Source organism: Chionomys nivalis, chromosome 8 (genome assembly GCF_950005125.1).
Source record: "Chionomys nivalis chromosome 8, mChiNiv1.1, whole genome shotgun sequence".
Classification (NCBI taxonomy): Eukaryota; Metazoa; Chordata; class Mammalia; order Rodentia; family Cricetidae; genus Chionomys; species Chionomys nivalis.
Genome location: NC_080093.1, coordinates 15,041,399 through 15,050,841, shown reverse-complemented (window position 1 = coordinate 15,050,841; position 9,443 = coordinate 15,041,399). Strand labels below are relative to the sequence as shown.

Here is a 9,443-nt window from a genome sequence, read left to right as displayed (position 1 = left end):
AACACTGCAGCCGGATCTCCCGAATCCCAGCACTCTCCCTAAAGCTGGTTCATGACCACCCTTAGACATTCCACTGACCCCCCCCATTTGGCCATTTCCTTACATTCTGCCCCTCTCCTCTTCCTAGGAACCCCAGATCTCCCCATTCCTATCCATGGCGTACAGATCATGTTCCGTAGTTTCCTGTAAGTCACCTCTGCTCACATCCCACTGTAGTACCATCTGAGGGTCACAGGAGCTGCTAAAGGGTGGACAGAGAGGGGCCCCAGTGTCTACCTCCAGTTCTCTCTCATACCGTCTACCCTAGACCACATTTTGCACTCAGGATCTGACTCAGCCAGGCCTGACCCCGACCAGAAGGTGGTAGTGTGGGTTCTGATGTCTAGGCTCCATGGTTGTTCTGCTGGGGTGCAAGGCAGTAGGTGGGGCTGCAGCTCAGACACCAGGCAGGTTGAAAGTCAAAAGCGCTTTACTAGGCCCCAGGGCCTTCCGAAGCAGTCCTCACAGAGTCTGGGCAGGCCGCCCCCAGCAGCTCCAGCTGCACAGGAAGTAAGTGGGGGAGGGAGTCCGCATGGCATCTCCTACCGTAAGGGTTCAGGAAGATGCTGAACCCACAGCTGCTTCCCCCCAGCCCCAGTCTCACCCCAAGTCCCAGCATCTAGATCTGTCTGGGGTAGAAAGGAAAGCCTAGGCGCGGGAGACAGGCTTGAAACCAGCCACCTGTTCTGCTCAAATGTCACTAGGAGCCGTGGTGAGGTAGAGGGGACAGCAGCATACGTCATCCTGTCTGACCAGGAGAGGGCTTGCAGGCTCTCACTGTCAGGTGGGCTCTTTCCCTCAGGCCCAGAGCTCCCAGCTTGGCTTGCTAAGGACAGCAGGTGACTGAAGTCCTCTGGCTGAGCTGGGCAAAGCTAGAGTGGTAGTGGCAGCTCACACAGCATGGTCACCAGTCCCGCTCAGCTGGCTCTCGGTAGGGTAGGCCTAAGAGCTTGAAGACATCCCTCTCTGTGGGGGTGGGCAGCACGCGCCCAGGCCCCACCTTGACACCGTGGTTGTTCCGGACCACAGCTGCACTGAGGGCATGCTCTGACAAGCTCATGCCCTTGGTCTTGGCCAGAGCTCGCATGGACCGGTTGAAGTGGGCAGAGCCAGTGAAGTAGAGCAGGGCACAGGCAAACTCACTGTAGGGCACGATGATAATGTCCAGTCGCCGGTGCCGCTGCCTGGGCCCTGGAAGCCGGCACACACCCAAATACTTCTGCTGCTGGCCATTCTCCTCCTGGCTCACCAGGTCATCTGTGAGGAACCCTGGTCCAATGTAAAGGATGTCTATAGGGCAATCTGGACCCTCCCAACTTGCCCAGACCCCTCCCTTCTCTAGTTCACCCTGCCCCTCTGGGCCCAATTCCTCATCTATAGAATGTAGTCGGAAGGTGAGACCTTCTACCTGTAGGCACCTGTCCTACAATGTCTTTGGCCCTTCCCCCATGGCATGTCTCAAACTAGGACTCAAAGGTGACAACTCAAACATGGCTGCCTCCTTCCAGCCTGCTCACCCAAAGACAGTGGATACCTTGCTGCCGAAGGCTGTCAAGGAGGCGGCTGAAGATGCCCTGGTGGGACCGGCCGTCTGGGTGAGTGATGAGCACATCCACATCCCCGCAGGTCTTCTTCCCCCTTCGGTAAGAGCCACAGGCCACACACAGCAGCCCAGGATTAAAGGCCTGGGCTGATGTCCGGACCTGGGAAAAGGCAGGGAGGGGTGAGATGCTGGAGGCCTCTCCCATGACAGCACCAGCTCCTGGGTCTAGCCCCAGGCTTTATGCTGAGGGGATAAGCCTGGGGCCCCTAGAGGCAGGCCTGTGGAGGCCTGAAGACGCTGGCTCTGCCTGGGTAGAAGGCTCTGTAAGAAAGAGCAGAGGGGCACTCTTTGGGTTCTGGCTCCACCTGCACCTAGTGGCCAGGACTGTGAAACTCCACAAAAGGCCGTATCCCTGCAGTTCAAGCTGCCTATGACTCTGGAGCTGACAGCAGTGTGTGGGAGTCAGGGTTTAAGGCCTGAGCAGGTGGCTGGCAGAGCCTCCAACCTGGCAGGGAGAAAGTGGAGCACAAACACCACGGCACCTGTGAGGAAGGAAGAGGGCAGGAACTGCCCACACCCTCTAGTAGGGGTGAGCCGGGCCTGTCAGTAGAAGGATCTGAGAGGCCTAACTGAGGAGGAATAAGCCCATTAGCCTCCACCAGCCGCTGTGTAGGCCTTTTATATGGAGATGGGTCCCGCCCCCACTGCAGGACACTGAGGTCTCTGGGGCCCTGGATACCCACAGCCAGGACACCTCAATTCCCAGGGCCTGACAAGCAGTTCTGCTAATCCCTTTGCTCCCCTCTTGGGCCTCCCAGGAGAAAGATAAGTAATCCATCAGCATCCCTATAGCTGGAGCCCTACTTGTGGGCAGGCTACATTGGGAAGTCTGGTTCCAATGGGCTGCGGGCTGGTGGCTGCTCAGGGCATTCCCTGTGCCTGGATTCTGTAGCTGAGTGACAGCATGGTGAAGGGCACACAATAGGGCCTGTCTATCCATCCAGACCAGTCCCAGGCAGCTGTCTCAGCTATCGCTCAACAAGACCCTAGGCTCACACCAGCTGAACAATCAACACAGACACCCTAGGTGCCCTTTCTCTCTGACCCAACTCTGTATAAACTCATAAACTTAGTCCTCTGCTCTAAACCAAACCTTTAACTTGGCCAAAGCTTATTTCTTGGCCAACTGAAACTATTGTTTTTTCTTTCTGTGGTGCTGGGGACAGCAGCAGGATCTTGGGCATACCCAGCAACCTCTGCACCACATGGTCGGGCCTTGACAATCACAAATACTCACAGCAAATAGAACAGAACCCTGGGAGAAGCTCCTAACCAGGCTCACCCCTAACTAAGTCCTGGCCGTGCTCTCTTGACCCCACCCCTAATCTTATATTCTTTCATCTGAACCCCACCAATTCTGAGCAGCCGCAGAGGTGCTTCAGAGGGTTCACACATGTGGAAAGAGGCCGATACCTGAGCCATTTGTGCCTTCTGAGCTGAGGAGTCCATAGTTCTCACTTCTTGTCTTTTGTTTGTTTCTTTGTTTTTGTTTTTCGAGGCAGGGTTTCTCTGTGTAACAGTCCTGGCTGTCCTGGAACTCACAGAGATCTGCCTGCCTCTGCCTCCCAAGTGCTGGGATTAAAGGTGTGCGCCACCACTCTTGGCCCCGCAGTTTTCATTAAGTTCTCAAGACAATGAACCACCACTTCTGCCCTGACCCCAACCTGGTCTGTTCACCCTCTCACATCCCAGTCCTTGAGACTTTGTCTGCCCCCACGCTAGGCCCAGTGCTCTCTAGCCCCGAGACCACTCACCCATAGAACTGGTGTTACAGTGTCCACCCCCACCTGATGTCCTCTGGGCCTACGGCTCTGGTCTCAACCTGCTCTTTTCAGTCTCTGGCAGCCCCTTAACTACTTCTGCCTGTGGGGCTGCCCAGCTGGGAATTCAAGACTTGCTTTCCTTAGTGCTCTAGGAGTCATGCTTACTGTCTGCTCAATTTCTGCAGCCTCCTCCCTGGGCATGCGCTCCAGGAAGTCATCGTAGTGCTTCAAGCCAACGACCTGCTGAGCAGTCAGTGAGTCCAGCCTTCGGATGTCTTCTAGATTCCGGAAACCCTGGAAAAAAAACCAGTGAGAGAGGAGGCTGTGAGGACCCAGGACTAATGAAGTGTGTGGATCAGAAGACACAGGTGCTCTGTCACAGCTGCTACCATGGAAGACATAAGGCAAGACTGACCAAGTCCAGCCTCTATGCAGGGGGACACCACAATCTGAGGATGCTGGTCTCTGATTCCCTGGTCTAAAATGGGTCTTGGCTTCACTCTTACCAGTTCCCAAGATCACTCTTGGCACGGCCAGGTTGGGAACCACTGTTTTAGACATGGGGCCAAAAGCCTGGGCTCCTTAGAAAGTCCCTTATCAGAGCCACAGATCTCCATGAGCTCAGGGCCAGCCTGATCTACACAGCAAGTTCTAGCCTAGCCAAGGCCACACAGTGAGATACTCTTTCAAGAAACTAAGAAAACAGAAAGTCCCTTGCTGGTCCATGGGACAGAGTGATATATTTATTGTTCTTTCCCTCACTTCAAGGACACTAAGCCACACGACTGTCCTGGGGACAGGAGAGGGACCGAGGCAAACTCTGGTGCCATTACGAAGCAGTCTCCTGGGGTTCGATTCATTCTCATGAGAACACAGGGTGGATACACAAGGATCCTGGCTCTTGCGGGCGGAGAGGAAGGGATGTGGCAGAGGCTCTGTGTCACAGCAGTACTAAGTGGCAGAAGGGCAGGGTGTGACCTGATGGTACCACATCTGGGCAGTCTTAGTCCCAGCTCCCCAGATGTTGGAGAAGAGCTCCAAGACAGGCACACTGTCACTGATGTGGTCTAGTTTCCGCAGATGCCCGCTCTCCAGGATCTCTTTGATCTTCTCAGCCATCCGCTTCCCAATTCCGGGGATGCTGCAGGCCTCCTAGGGAGGAAGTGGTAGGGAGGAAGAAGTTAGGAAGGGAGAGCCAGAGTAGGAAATCTGGCTCCTTCAGCAGGATTTCTGCCCAGAAGCCAGCTCAGCAACCATATGGAACTTGTCCTTTGGTTCCCAGAGACCAGCAACAAGAAATAGAGAAAATGGCCAGGCGTGGTAGTGCATGCTTTCAATCCCAGAACTCCTGGAGGCAGAGATGCAAGCAGGCAGACTTCCAGATCAGTCAGGACTCCACACAAAGACTCTGTTTCCAAAAGAAAAGAACAAACCACACAACAACAAAAAGCAGTACAAAAAATAACAAAGCCCTAGCAATCACCACTGCACCACCTTCATCACAGCTATAAGACACACTGACAGAAGTTACTGTGACACACTGACTGGGGGTTACTGTGACACACTGACTGGGGGTTACTGTGACACACTGACGGGGCTACTGTGACACACTGACTGGGGGTTACTGTGACACACTGACTGGGGGTTACTGTGACACACTGACTGGGGGTTACTGTGACACACTGACTGGGGGTTACTGTGACACACTGACTGGGGGTTACTGTGACACACTGACGGGGCTACTGTGACACACTGACTGGGGGTTACTGTGACACACTGACTGGGGGTTACTGTGACACACTGACTGGGGGTTACTGTGACACACTGACTGGGGGTTACTGTGACACACTGACGGGGCTACTGTGACACACTGACTGGGCGTTACTGTGACACACTGACTGGGGGTTACTGTGACACACTGACTGAGGGGTTACTTCATGCCGTTCTGTGCTACTGGGACCATCTTTCAACCTTACAAAAACACTGTGAATGGCAACCGTTATTAATTCCTTTCAAGTGATTGGAAAATTGCAAACAGTAAGTAACTTGTCTATAGAGCCCACAATGAAATGGTTCCAGAGTCTAAGACAAAAACAAACAAACAAACAGAGTCTAAGACATGTACCACCATGCCTGGCCTTAAACTTTTTTTTTTTTTTTTTAATTTTTGTTTTTCCAGACAGGGTTTCACTGTGTGGCCCTGGCTGTCTTGGAGCTCACTCTGTAGAACACACTGGCCTCAAACTCACAGAGATCTGCCTGCCCCTGTTACCCCCTGCCCAGTGCTGGGATTAAAGATGTGCACTGGCACCAGCCGCCTAAACTTCTTATTATATAAATACAATTGGAAGTAGAAGAAACGGTGTAATAAACCCCTAAGCACCCATTTCCCAGTCCTAACAATTTTGCTGGTCTGTTCTCAACCTCCTTTTTTTTTATATTATCAGTGTGTCTCAGTGTAAACCCCACCCATTATAAAATCTTAACCACTAATTCGATGTCCATTGGTGACTAGCACTGCCATTAACCACTAGTTCATAAAGGAGAGGCCCCTTCCCCAACCTCCTCCAACCTCCAAGTACCTGGTAGGAGCTGACAGGCTTGTGGAAGCTCTTGAGGGCATTGATGGCCTTGGCATAGCCCAGAGCCCTCCACTTGTCTCCCTGGACACTGTAGGCTTTAGCCAGTACTTCTAGCTTCTCTGTGATGTGCAGGTTGTAATTAGTGGCCTTCTGGCTCGAGGGCTGTGCACAGACCCACTTCTCCAGGGCTGCTGGGGCTGGGTCGGGCCCACCATCTTCTTCAGGGGCAGTGGGGTAGTGCCCACTGATCAAGGCTTCCAGATCTGCTGAGCTAACCTGGGGTCCTTCCTCATCACTGGTTTCGTCATCTGAGCTGAGCTGGAGACAGAAGAAACAGTAAATCTGTGTTCTCCTCAAGAGTGAGGGTTGTGTTTGGTGGGCAGATGCCTCCTACTTTGACTCAAAGATGAGTCTGCACCTAGTGCACTGGGCTTGTCCCTTCGCCAGTGTAAGGCCAGAGGGCTTCCTTCAGAGCCCTGGGACTCCCAGTGGTATATGGTAGACACGGCTTGGTAAATGCAGAAACAATGAATGCTGCCAGGAAGAGCGGAACAGCTGCATAATCAAGAGAAACCTAGGTCTCTGGATAAGCACCAAGCCCTTCTACTTCTATAGGCAGGGCCCTGAGCTGGAGCTTCTCACCTGGGCTGGGGTTCTTGGTGCCTTCTCTGTCTTTTTGGGAGAAGAGGCAGCTCCGGTGTGAGGAGGGGGAGGAGAGAGGGTCATCCTGGATACGGCCTCCTGGGTACCAGGAGCAGAAGAGCCTTGGTCTGTCTTGCTGGGCTGTGGTTGGTTGGAGGAACTAGAGGGCAGGAGAGGTCACAGGTAGTTAGGGTATCAAAACTCTCCTGTGCCTCCGTCCCCAACCTTTCTCTCCACTGAAACCTCCATTTCCAAGTATGTCCAACTGAAAACAAAGGAGCTGTGTGGAAATAACTCAAGATGGTATCCACAAAACTTGAGAAAGGCGAGGGGCAGCCCACCTCTCAGGGATGGAGAGACTGAATCCAGCCGTATCCATCACCCTTCCCTCCTGCAGGCACAAGCTCAGCCAGGATGACCTCACCAGCTGAGCACTGGGGGGTAGCTGGGGGAGTCTGAGGAGCCGAAGGGCCCGCTCACAATCCATGTTTTCATCCACCACGATGTGAGTAACTCCTGGGGCCTGGGCAGAGCATATCTGGCCACCGTGATGGAGAATCTGCTTCTCAAAGAGCTCGGCCCGGGCTCGTCCAATGCCAGTGGCCATAATGTGTGCCCTCAGGGAGCTCAGCCAATCTGTGGAGAGGATATCCAAACACCTATTATCATAAATATTATTATTATTATTATTTTATTACCATTATTATTAAGACAGGGTCTCACGTAGCCCAGGCTGGCCTCAAACTCATTACGTAGTGAATAACCCTGAACTCCTGATTCTTCTGCTTCTACTTCCAAGTGCTGGGATTACAGATGTGTGTATGTCACTGAGCTGGGCAACTTAGACATTGTCACAGTGAACCGTTTGAAATCACTTCCCTTCAAAGTAACCATTTTCCTGCCACCCAGAGTGCAAAAAGCCTTCAAAGAATTCTATCGCAAACACAGCCAACTTCTTCAAGGGACGTCATCTGAATGCAGGGAGTTAGGATTTTGTGTCCTCTTCCTGGTGCAAAAGAGAGCGGTGTCTGGCATGTCACAGGTCATCTATAAGTATTTGTGACTGAAACCTTCTTGCTCTGAACACAGTTCAAAAATCATTTTATCACCTATTTTTTTTTTCAGCAAAGCACACATTTCTTACCATTACAAGTTCTTTGCCCTCAGTGTAGAGGACTTGACCAACACTCCCAACCCCTTAAAAATCTCTGCCAGCTACTTAACAATTCTGGTGGCAAAACAACGCAGAACAAGCCTGGGGACGCAGGGGTATGTGTGTGTTCTGGGGGCTCCAGGACAACAAAGAATTCTAAGGGCCACTTCCTGAGGAGTCAGGGAACATTTTCTCAGTGAGGTCTTGGGGTGTGGAAGAAGATAACACAGCAAATAGGCTATCAAAGACAAGTACAGTTATAGTGGTGCATGCCTTTAATCCCAGGCACATCTCCAAGTTCAAGACAGCCTGGCTACAGAACAAGCTCCAGGACAACCAGAGCTACAGAGAAATCCTTCCTTGCAAAACAAATGAAGACAAAGCGCCAGCCGGACGTGGTGCTGCACACCTGTTAACCCAGCACTGGGGAGGATGAGACAGGGTCGGGAGCTTAAGGTCATTCTCAGCTACAAGGCAAGGTCAAGGTTACAGTGAAACTCTAAACAAGAGACAAGGACTGAGACCAAAGCAAACACAAAGTAAGTAGACCCAGATCTCGGGCCCCTATGCGTGTGAGGCCGCTTCCGTCTCTGACTTTGGGTGAAAACAGACGTTCGGCTGAGGGTTCAAGTGCGTGAGTTCGAGGGCGGGCCAGCTCACCTCCAGCATCTCCCGACTCCTTTCTGGGAGTCTTTGCCAGTGCTTTTGATGCTGGATCTGCACGAATTTTCTTTCGTTTGGGAAATGCCTTCAAGATCCCCTGGGGGTCCATTGAAGTATGGCTGGATCCTTGCTTTTCTGTTTAAGGGTAGATGTGCAGAAAACCAAGATTCAGGGCCGCCCCTAGACCATTTGGCCAAGAGAGACGGGCTTTGACTGCAAGAGACCCCTTCTCAGAGGTCTCAGGAACCCCGGTTAAATGCCAGTGGTTTAATACCACACACACCACACACACCACCAGCTTTTCAGCGTTAAGAGTACAGAGGGAAGACAGGGAAAGGCTGGGACTATGGGAGTCAGGGGTGGGGGTGACCTTTGACTCAAGGGAAACAACATTGGAGGGAGGGGGATGCTCTGAAGATCTAGCGCAGAGTCGGCCTCTGCTTCCACTTCCAAGAGGCTTTTCCAAAATGATAATGGCCTAAGAAACAGGACTACATTTTTAGTAAAGTCTTCATCGTCCCCCAAAAAAGTGGAGTCTGAGGGACACGTGCACACAAACCTCACGTCGTCTTTCTCTAGCCTCAATGTGCGATTACAGAGAAAAACTTCACGGAAGGTTGCGGGCACGCCGTGCACCTGCCCCTGTCGCAGCCTCATGGGGGGCCGGGGGGGGGCTTGAGCTCCGTAGCTGCAGGGAAGGGGGTGCAGCCACAGCAGGTGTAAGGTGCCCTCACAGCTGGGGGTGGGCAGATGTGCCACATGCACTGGGTGTGCAGCTGGCGTGAACCGGGGACTCCAGTTGGGGCCAGAAGAGCGCTGATGCCACGACCCTAAAAGTCCTAGGAATCTCCCCACCCGACCCGGCCCCGGGGCCGGTCCACGCAAGACCAGAATCTCACGCAAAGAGAAATAAACTCACCATGGGAGTCAATGAAAACGGACGAGGTGTGGGGGGGCGCGCGGAGGGAATTAAAAAGTAAATTCCCAGAATACCTTCC

General features: G+C 52.8%; 1 protein-coding gene across 3 annotated transcripts; it reads right to left on the bottom strand.

Annotated features, from left to right (window-relative positions):
• Nucleotides 1–451: 451 nt before the first annotated feature.
• Poll (DNA polymerase lambda) lies at nucleotides 452–9,440 on the bottom strand. 3 transcript variants are annotated; one of them, XM_057779951.1, is made up of 10 exons: nucleotides 9,365–9,440; nucleotides 8,443–8,580; nucleotides 6,971–7,265; nucleotides 6,630–6,789; nucleotides 5,988–6,305; nucleotides 4,384–4,557; nucleotides 3,571–3,699; nucleotides 1,574–1,742; nucleotides 1,183–1,308; nucleotides 452–988 (listed from the first exon to the last, which is right to left on the bottom strand). In XM_057779951.1, the coding sequence occupies exons 2-10, from the start codon at nucleotides 8,552–8,554 to the stop codon at nucleotides 957–959; spliced, it is 1,515 nt and encodes a 504-aa protein (XP_057635934.1). In that variant the 5' UTR covers nucleotides 8,555–8,580; nucleotides 9,365–9,440; the 3' UTR covers nucleotides 452–956. The 3 variants fall into 3 exon arrangements, with proteins under 3 accessions (XP_057635934.1, XP_057635932.1, XP_057635933.1); XM_057779949.1 differs by having other exon boundaries at nucleotides 452–1,308; XM_057779950.1 differs by having other exon boundaries at nucleotides 452–1,296.
• Between the last annotated feature and the right edge of the window lie 3 nt (nucleotides 9,441–9,443).

Excerpts from the sequence above, each read along its gene's own strand:
- Poll (XM_057779949.1), bottom strand. The coding sequence starts at position 8,554 with ATGGACCCCCAGGGGATCTTGAAGGCATTTCCCAAACGAAAGAAAATT. Across the intron at positions 6,790-6,970 it reads AGTCTCTCCATCCCTGAGAG|TTCCTCCAACCAACCACAGC; the intron begins GTGGGCTGCCCC and ends CCTGCCCTCTAG. Across the intron at positions 1,743-3,570 it reads CTGCAGAAATTGAGCAGACA|GTCCGGACATCAGCCCAGGC; the intron begins GTAAGCATGACT and ends GCCTTTTCCCAG.